Source organism: Nomascus leucogenys, chromosome 8 (genome assembly GCF_006542625.1).
Source record: "Nomascus leucogenys isolate Asia chromosome 8, Asia_NLE_v1, whole genome shotgun sequence".
In the NCBI taxonomy this organism is placed as follows: Eukaryota; Metazoa; Chordata; class Mammalia; order Primates; family Hylobatidae; genus Nomascus; species Nomascus leucogenys.
Window position 1 is genome coordinate 12,810,363 of NC_044388.1, and position 24,469 is coordinate 12,834,831.

Below are 24,469 nucleotides of genomic sequence, written 5' to 3' on the forward strand. Positions count from 1 at the left end.
TATTCCATTATCCTTATCATCCCTATTTTACAGATAAGGAAATGGAGACTCAGAAAGTTTAAGGGCTTTGCTCAAGCTAACATAGCCGGGAAGTAGTATGACCTGGATTTGAGGTTGGGCTGTTCTGACTATATAGCTTATGCTGCTTTTGTAGCTTGGATACAGCCTCAGTTTATTGAGCTGGTCAACCCAACCCTTGGCAGCATCAAGAGGGCAGGTATTGGCTCCCTTGTTTTACTGGCCCACAAACAGGACAATGACATTAGACATGTCAGGCTGGTGCGCTTAGGGTCAGACAGGCTAAACTGGATCCCTGGACCCCATGCTGCATGCCTGGTTGCTCTGGGAACTCCTTTTCATTAAGGCTTCCCAACTTGCAGAAACCACAGACTGGTCTGGACCGACACCTAGCTCTAGGTAGCTAGGCTGCGGCTGAGCAGAAATGGATTCTGAAAGCAGAAAAACTCCCATGAAGACGCATCCAGCGTTGAGGTGCTGGGACTTCCCACCTCCACTTCCCAAAACATATGAAAAAAGAGCAGAAGCTATTCAACTGTAGGATAACAGTGGTTTTAATATTTAAGTAACAAAACATTCAGGTTAATACTCAATGCATATACAATAAGATAGAGCAACAACAGCAAAATTACAAAGCACAATCTAACTATATCGAGGCTTTCAAACAATTAAGTGTTGGATAGAGAATGCGCTAATTAAAAACCCAGCTGAGCCACACCGCACTACCTGAGACCTGACCAGGGACTTTCTGGTGGTAGGAGGGAGAGCTCATTGTGCCCTGTGGCCTTCAACTCAAATGGATGCTCTTCAACTCAGATCCAGAGAGCACTTAACAATCTCCATGCTCTAGATTGCCCAACCCTCCTCCTTACTTTTCTTTTTTCTTTAGTTGACTTGTCTGCTCATCCTTTACCCAAACGGAGGCAGTGAGTTCCACAGATACTTCCTCTGGTTTGGTTTAAATGTTGCTGTCTCAGTGAGAAGGGCCTCTGAGCTCACTGCTCTGACTCTTGAACACAACTTGTTATTATTTAATGGGGCATAATCCGTTCTTTCCCCACACATAGTCTGTTCAGCCTGAAGATCCTTATGAGTATTCGCCAATCCCCTTGGAGGTCGCTTTCATATGTACTATTGATGTGAGGACTTTGCTCTCAAATAATAACCTAATGGCCAAGTTCCCCTGCAACAATGCTGCTGTGGGTAGTTTTTAGAGACTGCTTTTACCTCGGTTTCCTAGGGGGCCTATCTGGCTTTGGTACTGGGATGGAATTCTACTGTCCCGGAAGGAATTTAGACTTTCTGCTCCAAAGGGCAGTGATGTAAGAGCTCAGGGAAGGTGTGTGGTTGCAAAGAGCTTTCAGTTTTGCCCAAACATCTGATGGTCCAACCACTCTAGGTGAATTCAGAAAAGGGAACAGCTCTCAGAGTAACAAAACTCACCACCAGCCAGTTGTGATGGCGCACACCTGTAGTCCCAGCTACTTGGGAGGCCAGGGTAGGAGAATTGCTTGAGTGCAGGAGTTTGAGGCCAGCCTGGAAAGTGAGACCCCGTCTCTAAACAAAGCAAAACAAAACAAAACCGACCACAGTGCCAGGGAAGTGCTACTGCCAACTGGCAGTGGCTTGTAACCATGCAAATGTGGATATGTGTCATTTGGAAACATTACATTTAATTCAGGCTCAACTTTTTTTTTTTTTTTAAAAAGAATTGGTTTTAACCTACTTCCTAGGATTTGCTGTGTTCCATTATTTATTTTTTATTTTTTAGACAGGATCTCGCTATGTCACCTGGCTGGAGTGCAGTGGTGTGACCATGGCTCACTGCAGCCCCAACCTCCCTAGGCTCAAGTGATCCTTCCACTTCAGCCTCCTGGAATGCTGGGACTACAGGTATATGCCACCATGACTGGCTGATTTTTTCTCTGTATTTTGTAGAGACAGGGTTTCTCCATGTTGCCCAGGCTGGTCTCGAACTTCTGGGCTCAAGTGATCCTTCCTCCTCAGCCTCCCAAAGTGCTAGGATTACAGGCGTGAGCCACTGTGCCCAGACATTATTTATTTTTTACATGGCTTACACTTATTATCATGTATAATCAGAGCCACAGAGACCTCAAAGGGAAAGAACTAGGATCAGTAAGCCTTTCATGGAATTTGTACTTAAGCATGACTTTACAAAGTACCATATAGACAATGTCGAAGCAATTATTTTTTCATTTCCTTCTATCCACATGTAGGGGTGAGGCTAATTGACAGAGATAGTGTATCATTTTACTAAAACATTATTTATTTTTACTATATTTAGGACTTAAATTTAAAAAAAAAATTTTCTCATTCGTCTAGGGACAATTTCTGACCCACGACAGAAAGAGGACTGCAGTGGAGAGCTCAGGAAACTCCTAGAATGGTCTTGCTGGAATAAGAAGACGCCAACAGCAGTAGAAAGGTTTGGTTGCCTCGAACTGAAAATCACTTTGGTTTGGTAACTTTTAAGATCACAGTGTAAGAAAACCAAGATCATGGGCTGGAGAGATTACAAATATCTTTCTCTTATTGCTTCTTCTTCAGTAAGTGTTTATTACTAGCCAAGTTGGGGGTAGGGAGACAAAAGTCAAATAGCAGAAAATAATGTCTTTGGATCTACTCTTTTTCCTTTCAAAAGTTTTCTTGGGGATAAGCTGGGAAATAGATCATCAATGGGTTTATTGACTAGGAGGAAGAGGGGGAGTCTGTCTAAATCATCAAAATGTGAGAGAGAGATTAAAACCACCTTCTCTCATCAGAGTAGAAAGTTATATTTAAAAAAAGAAACAGAGGTTTGAAAACGTGAGCTATAGCCTCTAATTCATAAATAACTCAGATGTTTTATGATAGAATATTTAGAGACAGAGACATGAGGCTAAGACCATTTGGCCTCTCCAAAGATGAAATCAAGGCTTTTCTAACTTCCAGCTGTGAGTCAAAAGCAATAAGAAATCAAGATGGAATCCCTTGTTTTTTGGGTGAGCTCTCTGGGAGTTTCTTCTGCCCGTGCTGAGAGGTCTTAGAGTATTACACATAGTCGTGCTTGGAAGGATAAGATTGTACCTCGTCCTCTGTGCGGGCACCCCCATCGTATATCTTCTTGTTTTTGGTGTTGGACCCAAAGCCAGTGCTGGCCTTGAAGCCTCCAGGCTTGTAGGCAACACTGTGGCCCGAGGCATGATAAGAAACGGCTTTGTAGCTGAAAGAAAAATAAACATTTCACGATTGTAGATGTCTTTGTTAGGAGGATCAACCTCCTATTTACCCTAAACTATCTCAGTCTTGGCACTGAAAGTCCAGTGTCCCTGGAAACCTGTCAGTCCGGGGCAAACCAGGATAGTTAGTAACCCTAGCTTTTGGTACACTGGTTTTTCTGCCTCTGCAGTGGAACAGAAGTTCTTGCACTGTTTTAGAGCTTTGCTGAGCCGAGAACAAAATCTCCTGAGAATAAAATAATTGTGATTCCAAATGGACATTTTTGGATGGTGGAGAGAGGTATCCCCAAATCCTCAGTAACTAATGAGTTCCCTCTGTTAATCAATAAAAATAAAGCTGAACCAGAAACAGTGTCCAGGGGAACACTGTTACGTCAAAGGATCATAGAATTTGTGAGCTGGAGGGTACCTATGTTCAGCCCATTGCCTCAAGCTGCTCATTTCATGGATGAGGTGATAGAGGCACAGAGAGAGCAAATAACCTGCTGGAGGTCACAGGGCTGGTCAGCAGCAGAACCACACTGGAATCCAGCTCTCCCCACACCAGTTCAATTTAGGGAGTTACAGCAGAGTTTCTCAGCAGCAGCACTGTTGACATTTTGGAACAGGTGCTTCTTTGTTGTGGGACAGTTCTGTGCACTGTAGGGTGTTTAGCAGCATCCCTGGCCTCTACCTGCCAGAGGCCAGTATCACTTTCCCCACCCTCCCAAAATTGTAACAATTAAAAATGTCTTCACATGTTGCCAAATATCCCCTGGGGGGCAAATTGCTCCTAGTTGAGAACTATGGAGTTACAAAACAATCTCAGAAGGAACCAAAAAGGATGGATTTTTCTTTCAAATAGGATCACATTTAAATCAGTCTAGGCTGAAATATTCTCATTCTGTTCTTTAGGTTCCCCCTAAAAGAGAAGCTTCGATAATCCTTAAGTCAAATAAAGTTCATCCATATACCTAGACTAATTTTTTTTTTTGGCTGCAAGTTATACATTAAAATAGACCCTGAACAAATAAAACGTCTGGTTGCAGCGGAACAGGGAAACTCACTTGGTTTCTTCTGGTGCCAGGCCCCGGCAGGCAATGCACATCATCACACCCCCAATTAGTGTGAGGCCTCCAGCGACCCAGCCCACGAACAGAGCCGCACCAAATGTGTACCTGGGTGGGGAGATGGTGGCTGTCAATATGGTTGACTCAACCTCTCCAGGCTCCGCCCACTGCACCTGGCTGTGCCTGTTCTTTCTGTCCCCACTTTTGGATTCCACATCCATCCCTGCCCATGCCCCTGAACACACATTCCTGTGGGTCACAGCCAACTGATCGGGTACCCTGGAGAGTAGAATTGGGACTAAAGCTAGGGGGCAAAACAGCAGGGGGATTCTAGCATCACTCAACCATAAAATTATAAATCTCATCTCTGTGACGCATCTCAAGAAATCTCCCTCCCCTCTCTACTGGCAAAAGAAAGTGTCTTGAAGATTTGGCAAGAGAAATTTGAGAGATATAAAATCAATCTCGACTGGGTGCGGTGGTTCACGCCTGTAATCCTAGCACTTTGGGAGGCCAAGTTTCAACTGAAGTCGGGAGTTCAAGAGCAGCCTGGCCAGCATGGTGAAACCCTGTCTCTATTGAAAATACAAAAATTAGCTGGGTGTGGTGGTGCACACCTGTAATCCCAGCTACTCAGGAGGCTAAGGCATGAGAATTGCTTGAACCTGAAAGGTGGAGGTTGCAGTGAGCTGAGATTGTGCCATTGCACTCTAGCCTGGGCAAAAGAGCGAGACTCTGACAAAAAAAAAAAAAAAAAAAAAATCAGTCTCAAGTTATTATGTCTGAAGGAATTTTCGTTCCTTGAGTTCTCAGTATGGGCCAACAAGCAGTCATCTTAACTTATCTCAAATAATCTTTACAACCATCCATGCAGGTAGAGCTATTACCTTCAGAAGGAACTAAGTTGAAGTGACTATTCATTCTTTTATTGATGTCTTTACTTATTTGTTCAACAAGTCTTTATTGAGCTCCTAGTATGTGCAGAGCCCTGCCCTGGTACTGGGACACAGGGCGAACAAGGTAGACAGAGACCCTGTGCTCATGTGCTTCATGGTGCTTCTATTCCAGCTCACAAGAGAATTCTAACTTGGGGTGGTCTGACTCCAAAGCTGGTGCCTTTTGCCTAGGGGGGCTGCCTCCAATAGGACTCAATTACATCAGATCAGGATTGAGAACAAAATCTCCTGAGAATAAAATAATTGTGATCCCAAATGGACATTTTTGGATGGTGGAGAGCAGTATCCTTCTTCAAGTGACCAAAAACTGTTAGGATGTCAGTGCGTATTTTAATGCCAGCTGATAACTTGATTTCCAGCTCCATGAGCTCTGCAGAAAAGGAGAGCTCGGCATGGAAAGGAATGCCTCCCCTTGGAAGTTTCCCTTTGTGTTTCTCAAAGAGCATGGGGACTGTCTGTAGAACTCTATGAATTACTAATATGTTTAAAGTCTACGACACAAGCTAAGAACGTTATACCAACAATAGGAAGACAAGTAATATGTGTGCAAACCTCTGCAACCTAAGAAAATACAATACTTTAGATGTGCTTTAAAAGCACACACATTGGCTGGGTGTGGTGGCTCACGCCTGTAATCCCAGCACTTTGGGAGGCCGAGGCAGGCAGATTGCCTGAGGTAGGGAGTTTGAGACCAGCCTGGCCAGCATGGTGAAACCCCATCTCTACTAAAAATACAAAAATTAGCCAGGTGTGGTGGCAGTGGCAGGTGCCTGTAATCCCGGCTACTTGGGAAGTTGAGGCAGGAGAATTGCTTGAACCCGGGAGGTGGAGGTTGCAGTGAGCTGAGACCGTGCCATTGCCCTCCAGCCTGGGCAACAGAGTGAGACTTCGTCTCAAAAAAAAAAAAAAAAAAAAAAAACAGTACACACACTTTAGCAGGATTAAAGTAAACAATGTAAGCTTCATGACCAAGTATAGTTGACTGAGCTCAGTCCTTGAAAAAGTTCTGGGAGAAAATTTACCTGTAGGCTATTTTTATTTCCTTGCACTGGGAAAAAGACAGAAATTTGGCTTAAGGGCTTCTGCCTTGGCATGAAGAGCCCTGCCTCCTCATCCTACCCGGTGTGGCTGGGGGCTGAACAGCAGATCTTTTCCTGGGGCTCCTCCTAGGGGGTCCCTAGGTGATTTCCTGGTGACAACCCTGGTCTGTGAGCCCTGACACAGACAGAGCCCCTGTCCTTGATACCCCTATGGATGATTGAATGATTGCTTAATGCTAATGATGATAACAACAATTGCTACCATTTATTAAGCCCTTACTGATATTGTGATAAGCACTTTTTACCACTATCTTGTTTAATTCTCCCAATAGCCACTGTGATAATATTTGTCACTTGCATTTTACAGATGAAGAGATTGAGGCTCAACAAGGTTAACAAACTTCTCCAATGACCCAGGAAGGACGCAATATCATCAGGATTCAAATTCAGGTCACTTTGCTTTCAAAACTCTCATTGTTAATGCATCTTCTAAGCATGAGGAACAAAGGCCTTTTCCTCAACTTAGACACTCTGGGTCAAGGTTAGCAAACCTAAATACTTACCTGGGACAGGCAAGAAACTTAAATGAGTGAAGTGAGCTAGATAGAAGAACATATTTCATTTTCTCAACTGTAATATATGGGAAAAATCCCTATAAGCATGAGTTGGGCTATTTGGGCATAGTGGGGATTGTGGTAAACTGGACAGAGTGAGTCCTAGCCAAAAGGGCAGCTGCCTCTCAGCTGCAGAGATGGAGGTCATATGAGAATGAGGGCCCAGTGTAATGCTGCCAGATCTTCTGATTTTTTACACAAAGCTGGAAAAACAGAGTATGTGTATATGTGTGGGGGGTGAAGTCTCCTTGTAGTAGGCACTAGTGGTGCTCTACCCTTTAACCATTTCTGTGGGTCTCTTCTCCAGCTTGTATATTCCTTTGCCTTTACCTGCTGGCCCCTGTGGCTGCCTCTGGAATTCTGGCTTTGGTTTAGCCACTGAAGCCACTCTGCCCACAGGGACTGACTGGCACCAAGGTATGAAAGCTCAGCTCTTTAGTTTGGAGTCGAGACATCTCTGGTGTATAATTCACACTGCACAGCTCTCCTCAGGATCAGGCTGAGTCCAGGGCTTCACCTGAAATCACGCCCATGCTTGGCTTCCCTTCCTTCCCATCCCTGCTTCCCTTCCTTCCCATCCCTGCTTCCCTCACCCACTAACCATCTCCCTTTTCTTAATGAACTCTGGCACTAGGATCCTCTTCTCAGGATCTGTTTCTGAGAAACCCAGCCCTTAACCCTTCTAATTTTTTTTTGTTTGTTTTTTTGAGATGGAATCTCACTCTGTCGCCCAGGCTGGAGTGCAGTGGCGTGATCTCAGCTCACTGCAACCTCTGCCTCCCAGGTTCAAGTGATTCTCCTGCCTTAGTCTCCCAAGTAGCTGGGACTACAGGTGCCTGCCACCACGCCCAGCTAATTTTGTATTTTCAGTAGAGACGGGGTTTCACCATATTGACCAGGCTGGTCTTGAACTCCTGACCTTGTGATCCGCCCGCCTCGGCCTCCCAAAGTGCTGGGATTACAGGCGTGAGCCACCGCGCCCAGCCTAACCCTTCTAATTTTTAAAAGTTGGTAATTGGTTCAGATTATAAAATGAAATGTTTTATACAAAACACCTTGCAGACTGTGTACAGTGTGAGGGCAGGCAGTTTGCAGCTCTAGTCTGGGGCTTAGGCTCTGCCACTGTTACATACAACACGGCAATAACAGAGTCGGGGAACAGGAGAAGGAGGGGGGTCCCAGGACCAAGTGGGGCACTGGAACCAAAGCTCTATCAAGGTTACTGCCAAGGTCTTTTTTGGAAGCTGGGCTGTCTTGTAAGACTTCTGGGTGGAGAAAATGAGAAGACAAAAGAAAGGGAAAGACAGCTGCCCATCCATGGAGGGAGACGTTCAGGAGGCCTTTCAGAATTCTATAGTCTTAATTCCAGGACTGAAGCTGCCTGCCCATGGGACAGGGGCCGGTGCTAGGGAGATGGTGTGAGAGAGTGATGGCAGGCATTAGTTCTAAGTGCAAAGTGGCTGGTAGATGGCTCCTCTGGGCAAGGGCAATGACCCCAGGCACCCAAATACGCTGGGAAAGGTGGGCTTTTCTAAGTAGGGTGAGCAATCATTCTGGTTTGCCCATGATAGAGGAGTTTCCCAGAATGTGGAACTTGCAGTGCTAAAATTGGGAAAGTCCCAGGCAGACTGGAATGAGTTGGTCACCCTACTTCCAAATTTCACCTGTAACTAAGAGACCATGAGAGGAACATAGAGTAGGATCAGGGGAGTTTTGAGGGATCACTTCCTTTACATTCTTGAAATAAAGCAGAAAAATGAGTGGGGATTGGAGTTCCAGGGAGCCAGAGGGTAATGGATTTATCACACCCTCAGTCTCCATCTGTACCCCATGTTGGTGTGGCTGGAAAAATGCCAAGTGCATGCATCCAGAGATGGCAGGTCACTGAGGTCTAATATTTATATTTCTTCTCAAGAACAAGATCTTTAAAGCAATTTGCTCCAGCTTCTTGCTATGAGATATATCCCTTTAAAGTGACTAAATGAATACGGGCGTTGGTATTGCTTTTCCATCTTTAAAAGTTCTACTCTCCTTCAGACACCAAATCATAGTGGGGTTTCATCTCCCTCTACCAGACTGCACCCCCTGTGAGAGTGGGGACTTTGTATCTCCAGCACTCTGAACATGTCTTGGCTTACGGCAGGTGATCAATACATTTGTAGAATAAATGAATTAATGAATGAGAGAAAGAGGCAGCTATACCAGGAAGGAACATCACTTTTCTCACCCATACTGCACCTTGCTAATTTCTATTCAAACACTTCCCTGTTCCTAGCCAGGTTCCAGTTACGGACTGTAGATGTAAGTTGATGTTCATTTACTTGCCTGGGTTAATAGTGCCTGTTTCATTGCCACCACAATGGGGCTTGTGTAAGAGTGTTAGATAAATACTATGAACTGTCACTGTATTTCAATGCAAATGTCAGATCAGCCTCAAGTCATATCACCAAGGATATTTCACTGAAATGAAGTTTATGAATTTACAGGTGATTGTTGATTTATGATATGGCATGGTTGTCTCTGATAAATTTTTGCTATTTCAGGCACTGACAGTCACATTAGGCGCATGTGTTTAATCAGATTCTTATAACAATATTCATCATGGTGAATGCTGAGACCTAGATTAGGAGGTTACCTGGTCTGAACAGTCTGCACCATCCCACCCATGCCGGTGTACATGTTAGCTGTGGACATCCAGAAGTTAGTCACCAGCATGTTGGCAAACACAGACACTCCAGCAATTGCACAAAGACCTGTGGGCAAAGAAAAAGAAAACTCCACAGTTAGTTTCAAGGGATTACAATGTTTCTGAGGCAGTTTATGCCTGGATGAGTTTAGATGAGTAGGCTGCAGAATATTGTATCCCTATAACCAAGCATTGATTATTGAATTCTTGCTATGTGCTAAATATTGTGATAGGTGCTGAGAATGTTTTATATCGCTAATTGTGGAAGGATATGTGTGTGTACAGAAATAAATTTTTCGTGCATCTTGGGACCAAGGCTCAATAGTCCAAATATTTTCAGTCTGGTTCTTTGGTAATGTCAAAGTATCTTCCCTTAAAATCACTTTCTAAAGCCTTGCCAAGGAAATGCCTTTTAGGGATCAAGTCACATGACTCTTTTAGGGTTGAGAACCTCTATTTTTTCAGCTAAAGTTAAGATTCAAAAGCTTACTAAGTTTTTTTTTTTTAAATAAAAAAAATTCTTTTAATCGACATAGGGTATCACAATGCTGCCTAGGCTGGTCTTGAACCCCTGGACTCAAGTGATCCTCCTGTCTTCGCCTCTCAAAGTGCTGACATTATACATGTGAACCACTGCACCCAGCTAAGAACCTCTTATATTGGGGTTGGAGTGGCGGCTAAGAAGGACCTTAGCACTCATGATACACAATTGGGCCTCCACACTGAGATCATGAATCCCAGTATGAAAAGTTCTGAACCACATTCAGCAGTAGGGAGGAGTCATGTTCTCTCCACCAGAATGATTTTGCTTTGACATTCATAGAAGTGGGAACTCCAGGCTTTGTGTTTACCTGAGACAATGAACATGATCCCAGAGGTCAGCGTCATGTTGGCTTTGGCAGAGTCCTCCATGCTGCCGATGCGGATGCATTTCAGGGCAAAGATGGATACCAGGAGGCCAATAGCACCCAGGACGATGCCTACGATCATCAGGGCTCGCACTGCCTGCAGCATGGCTGTGGGGCAAGGGGCAAGACACAAGCAGACAAATAAGACCAGCTCAGCACACTTGATTAGGCTCTGGTTTAATAAAACAGAGCAACCACAACTAACCTGCACCAAACCTCTGAGAGAAGCAAAGTCCATAAACCGTGAACCTTGCCATTGTCAAAGGATGTGGAATTGTGGGAAATACAAAATACATCGCTTACAATTCTCTGACTGATGAAGGACATGCACTCAGATATCTTCAGAATCAGAGAATTACGGATGGTTGGAACTGGGGGGGCCCTTGGATTGTATCTATTTCAGCTTCCTCATTTTTAAAGCTTGACAATCTGGGGCTCGGAAAGGGGAAAATAGTTTGTCTAAGGTAAGAGTTCAAATTACTGATAGAGCTTATAGCTGTGACTTCTAGCCCAAATATTTTTCTTCTCTTGCGCTTCCATATGTGCTGAAAGTTTCACATAGTTGTGTCCACTTTAGGAAACCCAGAATTCATTTATAGCATATGATGAAGCCAAGGTTCCTAAGTGATATACCAAGGATACTCAATTTTGTCCCTTTCCAAAAGGAACTACTAAGATTATGGTGAGCTGTAGGTTTCAGATGTATATAAAACAATATAACAATATTAGGCCTTTCAACTAGACTACAGTTTATCAGCAGTTTCCTTTCTAGGAATCAGTCATAGCTATAGGCCCTACAGGGACTCTTCTGCAGTGCCCTCACCTCCAGATATAGCCAAAGTTGCTTCTAGTGCATCCTTAAATTGCAGTGACTCATAGCAACAATTGTTTACTGAGTCCTCCTGACTGGCCATGGGACGACAGTAGTTAACAACAGGTCAGACATGGTCTCTGTTGTCATGGAGCTTATGCCAAAGTGGGGAACGACAGTCACTAAGCATGTCTATTACAAGTATAATTAATTTAACAAGGAAGACAAATTAGTCCTTCGTGTGTTCCAGAAGACAAGGCCCCCAGTGTGGTTGGTCTGGTGGAGCTGAACTGCAAAACTGTGTGGAGATGCTTATGTGCTAGACACCAATTATTTTATCCCTCCAGTATAGCCCCTTTTTTCCTCTTAAGTCCATGATTTCTGAAGGAGTTGCTGTGTCTCACATCAGTGCTTTTCAAACTACTTAAAAATTTAAATTTCCAATCTGTCACAAATTGACATCCTGGCAAAATACAAAATCACCTGCTTGAGTGTCACAGGCATGTCAAATTGTTATAAATGTTTAGAAATATTTATTCTCGATTTCGGTACCAGAACTGTTCAGGTGGGTAACACATAGTTTGTGGGCCAGCTTGGTACACAGGCCCTACTTTGAGTAGTAATATTGACCTTGATCTTTCAGGCCCCGACTTTATACCTGGTGCCTTGACCATGGCAAATTAATTCAGCATGGGCATCTGAGTCAAACTGGGCAGATGAGACCCTTATACAGAATGTTTGTGCTGGACACAGAGAGCATCAGGCCAGTCTCTCTCCAGGGGCTGAAAGTATAAGATGCTGTCCTGGGAGTCCGTGGTTTCCTTCAGATGGTGAGCTGCTGTACAACGGCAAGCAGACCAAACCCAACAGTGAGGTAGAGAGCCCTGACAGTGTTTGAGCTCCTGACTCCAGCTTTTCCTATGGTCCACATACATTCCTTCCTTAGGTTTCAGATGCTATCCCAGCACCATTATTATTATCATTATTGTTTTTAAATCCCTACCTGTTTGAACTAATTCAGGTTGGGGTTCTGTTACTTGAAATCAAGTGGTTCTAACTTCTGGAAGATGGTTTCATCAGTGTCTACACATGCTAACCTTTAAAGTCTTATTGTTTTTGGAGAGTTTCCACCCCTCCAGGTTCGAAGTCGTAACCAGAGTGCTGCTGAAGCCCCTTGCAGATGTGAGGGGACCTCTTATGCCGAGTCTTATGGCTGCAAAGACATCGCATTCCACAGTGTGGTGTCAGAGAAGAGGTAAAGGGCATCATTTTTCTTTTTTGGGAAACTGCTGATATTTTTCTTAGTTATATAAGCAATAACTGCTCAACATTAAAATTTCAGGATGTATAGAAAACTATAAACAGGAAATAAAAAACAATAACCTGTTATTCCAACTCTTGGAGATAGCCACCTTTAGCATCCTGGTGTGTAGTTTTCCAGGAGGGGATTTTTTAAAAAGGAGAAGCAAAACCCTAATGAGGCTCCCCCTGTCACCTAGACCCAAGGGAGCAAGTCAGGAGCCAGCTAGAAATGCAGATGGAGACCTTGCTGAGTTTTAACTAGAAGGGGCTTGTGGGGTACACTCAAAGGAGGTGTCATTCCTACCCTCAGTGAGACTGGTTAATAATACCCAGGCAAAATTAAAATTTGGGAATGGAGAAGAAACAGGAGAAATGCTTAACACTTTTTTTTCTCTTTGAAGGAGATACTGAGGGAATCTGCCTGTAGGGCTGTAGGCAAAAGGCTCAGAGGAAACTGTAAACAAAACAGAGAGTTCTGTCGAGCCCTAGTTTTCATAGGCAGTTGCTACTTTTGAGTGAAAGCTAGTAAGGAATTTTCAGACATTCAAAAATGTAATCCATGGGAAAAAACCCCTACAATGTAAGTAATAAAATTATCACCCATTTTATGGTTGAAGAAATGGAGACTCGGGTGAGGTGACTTGCCCAAGGACACACACCAAGGGAAAGGAGGCAGAGCTGGGAGTCAAATCCAAAATTGCCTCAAAATCATTACTTTTCTATCACAGCACATTGTTTTGAGGCACCTTATTCTGGAAAAACAGGTAAGAGTCCTGGCTTCCATCAAGGTACAAGGATCTGTAAACTCTTACAGAATGTATCCTCCAAATTTGGAGACTCAACCATAAACTATCATCCTCCGAAATGGATGCTGAGAATGTGGAAGAAAACATTCTCCAAATCATCTTAGGGAATAACCTGGCCTGGTAGATTATTTATAAATGTGACTCTCAAGATGACAGCATTCCCATCTCCTCCAGCAGTCCTGGGAGAGAACCCTCTCCAGTCACCTTGGGAAGATTTCCTTCTCCTACAACAGCTAACATCAGTGGAGCTGCCAGCATATTCACTCTAAGGTGTGTATGTATCATAAAGCAATTTTTCATGCCAGAAGAATCAGCAATCAATGAGAAATTTTGAAAAAGGAGAGTTAGATATTGTAAACTTGTTAAAAGTGCCTCCTGCAATGTCTGAGGAACAGAGGCCCTAGCAGCCTTCTGGCCAGAAATGTCTGAAGTATGAATGACAGTGTGCACCTATTCTAGTTCTATCCCATTGATCTCCATATACTTGGTTCTGATTCTCTTCTCCTAAAGAAACTTCTGATTTTAACTTTGCTTCATTGGTGGGAAGAGAATTCTACAATGATCATCAGTCTTGGTCCCACTGGCAACTGTCATGGGAGCAGGTGCCAGTAAGTGGGAGGAAATTGGCTCCACTGCTTACTGCCAGAAACCCCCTATGTCTAGTAATGACCATGGAGATTCATGGTGATGAACTCACCTTCCCCTGCACCTGCATGGTCCTACCCTCTGGGATCCTAATCTTCTCTATAGATAAGTAAACAGAGAAAACTGCCACAAAGCAGGTAGCAGGTAGGTTTCTCATTTAGCCATTCTGTCTCTTGCTTGATATTCTGATCAAGAGGCTTATCAGCTGATAACAGGTGAGTCAACAGGCTCTAAAGCCTGATTCCCTGCACCAAAGGTGTGACTACAGCATTCTTCCCAATGAACAATGAAGTGTTATCAGACCTGAAGGGTGGGCAGGATTCAGGGCTGAAAGAAGCAAACAGAAAAATGGGAACTCAGTGTTCCCTCCCTGTTGCAAAATACCTTAATTCCCCAAGTAGCTGTGAACTGACAGGTGGAGTGCCCTCAGGTGTGGTTTTTTTCAACACAGGCTGCACCTGAGCATCTTCTGGGGGCGCTTTTAAAGAAATCCTAATGTTCGTTCTCACTCCCAGAGATTTTCATTTAATTATTCAAAGCAAAATTTCAAGGAATAATATGAGACAACGGCTTTCAAGAAGGGCTCAGCAGAGGTACTCAGAGTGGAGAGTTGGGCCGAAAGAGGGTTCTCAGGGGCTGGCATCACTAAGTGGAAGTGGGAGTGAGGATGATGGGACAGCAGTTCACCAGCAGCCAAAGGCCTGGACTGCGGCCCTGGTGGAGTATGGGGATGGGAGGAGCCATACCTTCAGGCGTAGCTTGGTCCTAGACTGGAGATAAGAGGGCTAATGGAGGAGCCCAAAGTCGGGGAGCTCAGAAGATGGTAGTCTGAGGCCAGACCCCAGAGGAAATGCTCTTGAGAATAAGATGGGAGAGGCTAGATTCTCTGGAGATTCCAGGGAATCGACACAGAGGTCCTTCGTACCTTGTAAAATTCTACAGAACAACGCGATACCAGGTGAGTGTTATTAGGTAAGTCATTTAAGCTCAATGAAAACAAGTCCTCAATTCTGGAGGGAGTCAAAGATATCTCTTGCATAGATCTGTGAGGATCAGATGCTACTTGGCATAAACCTAAGCCAGGCTCAATAAATATCAGTTTCCTCTCCTTCCCTAAAAACGACGTATCCCTTGGCAACTCCACAAAGCTTTGACTTGTACTAACTGTATACAAACGTGAATCCTCTCACACGATGATAAAATATGGTTGAGGATTTGAAACAGCCATGTGTGTGAATTGCTATGGGCAAGAGGGGAAGAAAATTTGAAAAGAGGAAGAAAAGAAAGGTCTGGACCTAGCAGCACCTAAGTAGTGGGGAAGATCAGGAAAAATGGACTCAAGACCCTCAATGAGCAGGGAGCTAGCTGATGGGAGAGGCAGCATAGGTGGGTTTCTATCCTCATTGACCTTCTTCTTCACCTCTGCTATGATTTGAATGTGTGTTTCCCTCCAAAATCTATATGTTGAAACGTAATCCCCAATGCAATACTACTATGAGGTGAGGTCTGTAGGAGGTACCCTCAGGAATGACATTAGTGCCCTTATAAAAGGCCTTGAGGGAGCCTGTTTGTCTCTTTTGCCCTTCTGTCCCTTCTGCCATATGAGGACACAGCAAAAGGCACTATCTTTGAAGAGCGTGAACCCTTACCAGGTGGAATCTGCTGACACCTTGATCTTGGACTTCCCAGCCTCCAGAACTGTGAGAATAAATTTCTGTTGTTTATACATTACCCAGTCTAAGATAATCTTCTTATAGCAGCAGGAACTGTCTAAGACATCCTATAAGGTGAGATCCAACTACAACTCTGATGATGTGTCTCCCCACCAAGAAATGATGCTGCACCACTGACTAGGCCATCCTAGGGCATGATTCTTTGTGGTAGCTGCCTCTGCCATCTAAATGGGGACCACCACAGCCACAAGCTGAGCAGGCATTCTGGTTCCTAGCTTTTCTCATTGAGAAATCAGGGCAAGCAGCCTCATTTACCTAAGTTGCAGGTTCTCTTGAGCTGTGTAGGCCCATTCTCAGCTCCCTGTGGTGTACATTCTTCATATGTACAATAACGTGTAAACATTTAGACGTTTGTCCACATATTTTAACAGGCATGCTGATGCTGAAATATTTTTCTCTTTTGAAGAGAGGGAAAGCAGCTTGACTGAAAACCAATAGACTCCCCAACGTTATAACTAACTTATAATCACTTCACCTTCTAGGGCTGGTTTCTTCTGCCAGAAAATGGGGAGAGACAAACTGGTTTCACAACCAGTAAAACCATTCAGCCAATAGCAAGAAATAAACAGACAAGATCCTTTAAAAAGGATACTTATGAGAAGTCTCATTTTTTTCCCATATGGATTTTTGATTTAGATTTTGTGAAGGTTTTGTGAAACTGTTCTCTGGATTAAATGTGGTTTGGTTTAAAACTTCATTCCTGTGTCTGTAAATATGATTTATAGGTTGATAGGAAACTGTAACTCTCCAGTGGCTGTTGTTTTTACACTGAAGCAGAAAGGGGAAAACGTAGATAGTCATATAAAAAAAATGAAGACCCTCAGTGCCTGCAAAGGGGCTGAGATATAGTGAGGTGCTCAGAACACGGGTAGGATGGGGATGGGAAGGGAGAACACAGAACCTTAAGTGATCTTTACTTTGGATATTTGAATTCATAAAATGTTTTTGAGTTTGGAGGAAAAAAAAGGCTAGAAGAACAAATGTCCTAACTGTTTGAGAGCCCTGAGTGATGCAGACACAGCAGCGATGATTTAATGGTGCCAAGAGCTGGATCTTGTAAATGGGTCACAGGGCACTTTCTTTCTTTGTTTTTTTTTGAGACAGAGTCTCACTCTGTCACCCAGGTTGGAGTGCAGTGGCGCGATCTCAGCTCACTGCAACCTCTGCCTCCTGGGTTCAAGCAATTCTCCTGTCTCAGCTTCCCGAGTAGCTGGGACTACAGGCACACACCACCATGCCCGACTAATTTGTTCACATTTTTAGTAGAGACAGGGTTTTACCATATTGGTCAGGCTGGTCTCGAAATCCTGACCTTAGGTGATCCACCTGCCTTGGCCTCCCAAAGTGCTGGGATTACAGGAGTGAGCCACCAAGCCTGGCCCAGCACTTTCATATAGATGTCTTACTGTGAGGCATTTCACAAATGGGGAAAGTGAGGTCCAGAGATGTAGGTGGCCAAACTGTGCCCTTGATTCCAGCTCACTTCCCTCTAACTGTAAGGCTTACCACTTTACCAAATTTAGTCCAAATGTTTGCAAACACTTTAGAAAAAGCATTACTTGACTGTGATGTCAAGCCAGGGACACGATGGAGCCAGGGACATGAGTCTGCCATATCTTTGCCCCCTCTCCACTCTGCTTATTGTTGGCCCTTTGCTCGTCCCTTCCACTGTTTCCAGGGAAGGCATGTGTGAATAGGATGCAAGTCATCCATGCTTTAAACTTAATTCATACTCCTAATTTCACATCATTGATTACATTGTTACAAATGGGTCAACCCCCATATACCCTCTGTGCTTATTGTGCTCAAGCCTAGACCAACCTCTTCAATTCTAAAGGCAGCCCATTCCTGCCTTTAGAAACAGGGTCTGGGCAGGGGAAAAGGACGCAGACTTGGAAGTCTTTGCCTTGTGTTCACATCCTGTTTCTGCCGTCTTCTATCCACGAGGCCTTGGGCATGTCCTTCCCTCACCCCCAGCCTCAGTTTCCAACTTTTTAAACCTAAAGCTAATACACATTTTCCTGATTTTTGTAAAGATTAAGCTGAAGAGCCAATATGCCGCTCAATAAATAGTAGTTATTTTTATTTCTGGCACTGTCCTCAGAGTACTGCATGCTGTATTGACTGTGTGGAATACAATGAGATTGAATCTTGAGCTATCAGTTATACAGAGCTGGTAATATACAAGTATACAGTCCTGCTACCACCACCGTTTACCTCATTAATCTATCTGTAGTTTACACAATACAACTCGTTGCATTGAATTACATTCTTCTATAGCTGTAAGTTCCGAAGAGACATGATACATTTTTATCAGACGAATGAAAAGTTAAGTGAGATTTTGCAAGAACAGAGATTGTACTTAGGAAGAATTTCTTAACTGGTAATGATTGTTATAATTATTTATTTATATATATATATTTTTGAGGTGAGATCTTGCTCTGTTGCCCATGCTGGAGTGCAGCATGATCGCTGTGGCTTTGAATTTCTGGGTTCAAGTGATGATCCTTCTGTCTCAGCCTCCTGCATTGCTAGGATTACAGGTGCAAGCCACTGTACCCAGTGACAATTATGATTATTAACTAAAGTATTATAGGTATCTGCCTTTTGCCTTTCTGTGAACACTTTAAGGCTTACTTCTCTGCTAAAGAGTGATACTTTTCTGGGTTCCAGGTCAAAATTAAACTCTCTGGGAGAATCATTGCAAACTTACATTTCTCCCTCCAGGCATTTCATCCAGCTCCTCTGCTTCAGGTCTGTCTTCCCCAGTTTCCTCATCAAGCTCAAGAAAATACTTTACACAGCTGTTTCTGATGAGAAGTTAGGCATTAGGTCCTGGCTCGTTGTTGGGAGTCATTTCTTCCAGCTTCCCTAAAATCCTCAGAGAGCCAAGGACCTCTCCTTTTGTGGGTCTGAAACATCTCAGGGTTCCATGAGTGGCAACTGGCTTCCTTCCAGCTCCTTTAGGAGCCCCACAAGTGTCCTCTCGTGCTGTTTTATCTCCTTGCGTTGTTGCTTTAGCTTTTGAGTTTCTTTTGAGCCTTTTCCTCCTGGTAGTCTTCCCGCCCATTCTTACACTATTTAAATATTTTTTAAAAAAATATTTTATTTTGGCTGGGTGTGGTGGCTCACGCCTGTAATCCCAGCACTTTGGGAGGCCGAGGCTGGTGGATCACGAGGTCAGGAGATCGAGACCATACTGGGTAACAGGGTGAAACCCTGTCTCTACTAAAAAATACAAAAAATTAGCCGGGCGTGGTGGCTGGCACCTGTAGTCTCAGCTACTCGGGAGGCTGAGGCAGGAGAATGGCGTGCACCCAGGAGGCGGAGCTTGTAGTGAGCCGAGATCGTGCCACTGCACTCCAGCCTGGGCAACAGAGTGAGGCTCTGTCTCAAAAAAAAAAAAAAATTATTTTTAGAGATGGATGGAGTTTCACTTTGTTGCCCAAGATGGAGTGCAGTGGCATGATCACAGTTCACTGCAGCTTCTAACTCCAGCTCCAGTGATTTTCCTGCCACAGCCTCCCGAGTAGCTGGGATTACTGGCATATACCACTGTGTCCAGCTAGTTTTAAAAAATTTTAAAGTTACTGTAGAGATGGGTAGACTTGTTGCCCAGGCTAGACTTGAACTCCTGGCCTCAAGCAATCCTCCCACCTCAGCCTCCCAAAGTGCTAGGATTACAGGTGTAAGTCACCACTCCCAGCTCCTGCCCATTCCTTATCTAAGTCATCAAATAGATATTTGTATTTTGGGGTGCCAATTTGTAGTGTAGCCACTCCTGCTGCATGAGGACTGTCTGCTTTTAAGTCCACAGTCTTCTTGAAGGCCACAGATTTTCAGTGATTTAAAGTACCTCCTTTTCTGCAAACTCAATCCCAAGAAGTGTTTTGTTCTGGCTTTTGGTGAAATCCTCTTCCCTCAACTCAGATAGGCAGAACTGTGGTACACTTCTGTGGTGGCTGCTGGGAACTGTCCCCCAGTTCCCATGGTGGTTCAGCCCAGCTTGGCTTTTCACAGCACAATTGGGAGATAGGACACAGAGCAGCACCCACTTCCCCCTCCTCCAGCCCCCTATGCTTGTTGTGCGCCATGCTGGGTTTTGTGGGAGATGCAAGACGGGCACATCAGAGTCCTCTGGCCACAATCTTACCACCGAGCTTACCAATAGATGGTCTTGTGACCAACAGTTTCCAAGAGCCCTCAATGCATGGCTACTGGCGCTGACATTCACATTTGCTGTCCTCCAGATGGGATTTGAGGAAGTCATTTCTTCCAGCTTCCCTAAAATCCTTCTCAGAGAGCCAAGGACCTCTCCTTTTGTGGGTCTGAAACATCTCAGGGTTCCATGAGTGGCAACTGGCTTCCCTCTCTAAGAGCTCTTTGTCTGGCCTGACATGGAATAAAAGTACCTAGCATCACCAGTTCTCCCACCTTTCTTCCTCCCTCTCTCCCTCTCTACTTTCTTCCTTCTCGCCTTCCCTCCCTCTCTCCCTCACCCACTGTTCCTTTCTTACTCCTTACTTTTTGAAAAAAATGTGCCTTCCGCTCCCACCCCCATGGCCATATTTACATTCCTCTGTTATTAAATGCTAGGGAATTTTTACATTGCAGAAATTTACCTCAAACCCCTCCTCTTTCCTGATTCCAGGCCATCCCCACCAAAATGTCTAGCTCTGAAATTACACACTATATATTATCTTGTATCAGATGATAGTTTACACGTATAATTCAATCATATTTGTTTGAATATAAATTAATGGTATATCTTCTTTTGCAATCTCATTGGTTTTGACTATTTGATGTTCAGGGAATTATCTGTCTGGCAGAACTGAAATTAGTGTGGTTGATGTGTTGCAGCCCAGGCAGTTACTATTTAAATGCTCCCTGTGGTAGAGACAGTAGGTGCTCACCAAATAGCTATGTGCTCCTACGTCTCCCAGCTCCTGCAGCCATATGGCTAGTTCTGGCCAATGCACTGTGAGTGACATGTGTTACTTTCAGATTGAAGCAGTTAAGAACTGTTGTGCCTCCTTCAAGCCTTTCTTCTCTTGCCCCAGCAACTTTGAATAGTGTAGCTACAAGGAGGCTGCTCTTCCTACAGTGGACTTTATGTGGGCAGGAAGTAAACTTTTGTTGCGTCAAGCCATTGAGATGTTTAGGTTTGTTTGTTGCAGCAGCAGACATTAACTACTCTGACTAATAGAGTTCCTGAACTCTAGTCTCTGCAACACAGTAGGCATGCAAGAGATATTTGTTAAATACATGATTGGATGAACAAATGAATCTGTTCCAGGCAGGAGGAGGACCAGGTCCTTTTCTATATATGGAGCCATAATAACAAAAAATTTGTAGTACAAAAATGATTTACTGTCCTTTTTGGGGAAGACCTTAACCTGTTTTTAGTTCAATGGCTTGCATAAACACTTAAAATGAACTATTCGTACTATTCAACTTAGTTTATCAATCCTTTGCTAAATACTCACTCTACCAGGCCCTTTTCTGGGAAATGGGGAAATAATTCTTATCTAGCTGAAGGGAACCACCACATAGAAGCTGAATGAGACAAATGTACCAATAACCAAGTTAGTAAGCTAAAGTTCAGACTCAAACAGAACTCCCTTAGCGAAACTGTCCTGATTTCCTCCCCTCCTGACTCTTCCTACTGAATAACCACTTTCTTCCTGTTGCTCCAAACACCTGTGTCAAAGCCCCATGCCATGTGTTGCCTTTGCTTTGACATTCACGCACATGCCTGTCCCCTCTGCTGGAATTTACGGTTCCGACAAGGCCGGTTTTGTGTTGTGTACTCTGTAGGTATGCAATAAATGCTTCTCAGATTTGAGAGCCGTGTCACGAGGGGCGAATATGCTCAATGCTATGAGAATGCTCTGGGTTTGCTACAGAGACTTGTGGAATCTTTATTCAATTTGGGGGCTTGAGGAGGTTTGGGGGATTTGTGAGAGGACAGTTGGGGTGGTGGAGGGGGGAATTCAGGGGAGCAGGAGCAATGGATGTCCAGGACCAAGTCTAGGGTATACTGAAAGGACAGTAGAAACAGGATGGGGGAGTAAGAGACCACCAAGGAAGGTAGGTGAGGGGTTAGGAAGGCTTGGTGTCAGGCTGTTATGTGTGCCCCTAGTTAAGCTGGGAATGGTGAACCGTGGAAGTTGGTTGGGTTTTGAAATGTCTAAGGAGATGAGAACTGATAACTAGGAGCTGGTGACTGAAATACTCCCCTTCATCCTCTGCTATGGTCAAAAAAGCAGACATTCTATAGAGAGGAAGGATAGAAACCAGACTGAGAAAGGTTAAGATTGAGAGGTAGTGGACAAATTTAGTCTTTTAATTTGGTTTGACCGTGACCCAGGAGAGAGACAGAACTTGACAATGATCAGGATCAACAGATTTCCCCAGAAAGGAGGCCATATGCATAAGTGAGGAGAAGAGATGAAAGAGGCAAGGAGGAGAGGGGCTGACCAACAGGGCATGATCCCAGACAGGTGGCATGAGGCCTTCAGAGCCCTGCTGGGGAGGTTGACCTTAGCAGGAAAGCAGGAAGGATAATCTTGTTCTGTCAAGGGGGAGAGGTGGAGCTATTCTGAGAGGGTGTCATGGAGATAAGATCTGTTGACAGAATAGGAGTGACAAGTCACAGTGGACGCAATGGGGTTTGCTCATTTAGGAGAGTGGGAATATTCAGGAGCCCCATGTATGGAGACTGTGATACACAGTGAGCAAGAGATTGATAATATGTAGTGGGGCCCTGGGGAGAGGTTATTGAACATGAAGTCATAAGATATCATGCCTTAATTTTGAATATGAGGACAATATTTTTTCTTTATATGATAGTTAAAATTAGACATAACTAGCAACTCAGCACTCCACGTGGCATTCCGTGCATCTCACCTCTCCCCTCCCACTACAGCATAATCCCTCCTCAGTCTGGTTCTCTTTCTTTTGGTCAGGTTCTACCTTCCTTGCTTCCCTAAGCAGGTCTTTCCACGGAGTCAGTGATCCTGTTGGTCCTGCAATAAGTGGCTTCCAAAAAATGGAATAAATAATCCAATTCTTCTACTCTGACACCCATCTTCTATTTCTTTCTGAAAATGAACTTGGATTAGTTGAATTGCTTTTCACAATTCAATTCAGTTTCAAGGGCTCTACAGCCTCTTCACAATTTCTTGCAAATTTATTTCCATCTACTTGTTTATAAAAGGTATTTGTTTCAGAGGGGCAAAACCTAACATTGTTCTCCTTTCTCCATCACACTCACATCTTGGCCACCCCTTAGAGCCACTAATTAGCTAGAACTATTATTTTCTTCTTTGCATTTTAAAAATACAAATAGAGCTCCCATATTATTCAGAATGCAAAGCTGCTATGATGCATATTTGAAGTAATTATCTGTATTAAAAGCAGGGATTTAATTTATTTCATCTTTAGGGGTGAAAGGATGTCACATTTGTAATTATATTTATGTTTTGACATTATAATATAATTATAATTCTGTAATTATATTTTGATATACATTGATTGTTAGGACAGTATATAAGATATTCTTAATACAAATGCAGAAAAAAGATATTTATAATTTAATGGCAATATTCTTTTTGGCACCCACAGAGATTCCAACTTTGAAAAATTTCATTGAAATGGAAAGAAAATTAAATTGGCTCTCAGTAAACTTTTCCAGATATAACAAAATACTCAGCATCGTGCTTCCCTGCTCCCATGTATGTGCAGGCAGGAGCAAGCCACATGCACGTAATGCACACAATTTATTTTCTCCTTGAGAAACGAGTTTATTCCAGGTATCATGAACATACCCTTACAATAGACCCATTCTTCTTCAGGCCTGCGATTCCTTACTAGCGATTCCTTCGCCTTGAGTATTAATCCTCCCATTTTCTCCTGTATGGCTGTTGCCCTATTTGACACGAGCCAGCTTCTCCTTTTATTCATACCTTTCATTCTGAGCCAGAGCTGCCAGGATCCTCACCCAGAGGCGGGAGTGGGGCTTAGCGAAAACGCCCCCTTCCCTGCGCTCACCTGGCTCACCTGGCCCTGCCCCGGGGTGCACGGTGCCTACCTGGAAGGCCCAGGATGGTGAAATAGGGCCTGCATTCGGTGAACCCCGAGCTCTGCCTCACGCAGCTCCTCCAGAGCCCTTCGTACTGGAACACGGAGGTGACGGGGTTGTCGTACAGGTCCTGGGTGCTCCACATGTCCATCCCGGTGGCCGCGATGCAGCCCGCCAGCCCCAGGATGGACAGGAGGAACGCCACCACTTGGCACGTGGTGGTGGACATGATCCCTGCCGCCTGCGAGAAGCTGCCTCCCTCCTGCTGCCGAAGGTGTGCAGCTACCGCGCTCCTGAGGGGAGCTCCTCTAATCAGATGGTTTCCCTAGGCTCTCAGTATTTGCTCACAGTGTTTTCCTTAGATAGCTCAGTTTCACTCCTGGTTCAAGGGCATTATTTTTACATTTGTTAGAGAAGCGGGCCCAAGAGGCACTTGTCTGCGCTCTGCAGGCCGGGTGGGTTCAGCGCAGAGCCGTGCCAGGGAGCAGAAGGACTCCCTGCTCCGGGCCAGACCGGCCTCCCTCCAGCTCTGGCTCCTCCGGAGAGCGCCGCCATCTGGAGAAAAGGCTGACGTGTCCC

The 24,469-nt window shown here is 44.3% G+C and overlaps 1 protein-coding gene across 2 annotated transcripts in view; it reads right to left on the reverse strand.

Moving 5' to 3' along the window:
• Positions 1-554: 554 nt before the first annotated feature.
• Positions 555-24,469, reverse strand: part of CLDN18 (claudin 18) — a 34,854-nt gene continuing 10,939 nt past the window's right edge. The window contains exons 1-5 of one of the 2 annotated variants that reach the window (XM_003265275.4): positions 23,900-24,169; positions 10,454-10,618; positions 9,552-9,669; positions 4,304-4,414; positions 555-3,241 (exon numbers count right to left, since the gene is read on the reverse strand). In XM_003265275.4, the coding sequence (XP_003265323.1) occupies positions 3,070-3,241; positions 4,304-4,414; positions 9,552-9,669; positions 10,454-10,618; positions 23,900-24,119 (786 nt within the window). In that variant the 5' untranslated portion in view covers positions 24,120-24,169 and the 3' untranslated portion in view covers positions 555-3,069. Of the gene's footprint in view, positions 3,242-4,303; positions 4,415-9,551; positions 9,670-10,453; positions 10,619-23,899; positions 24,170-24,469 lie in introns of those variants that run through there. The other variant, XM_003265274.3, reaches the window with a different exon arrangement.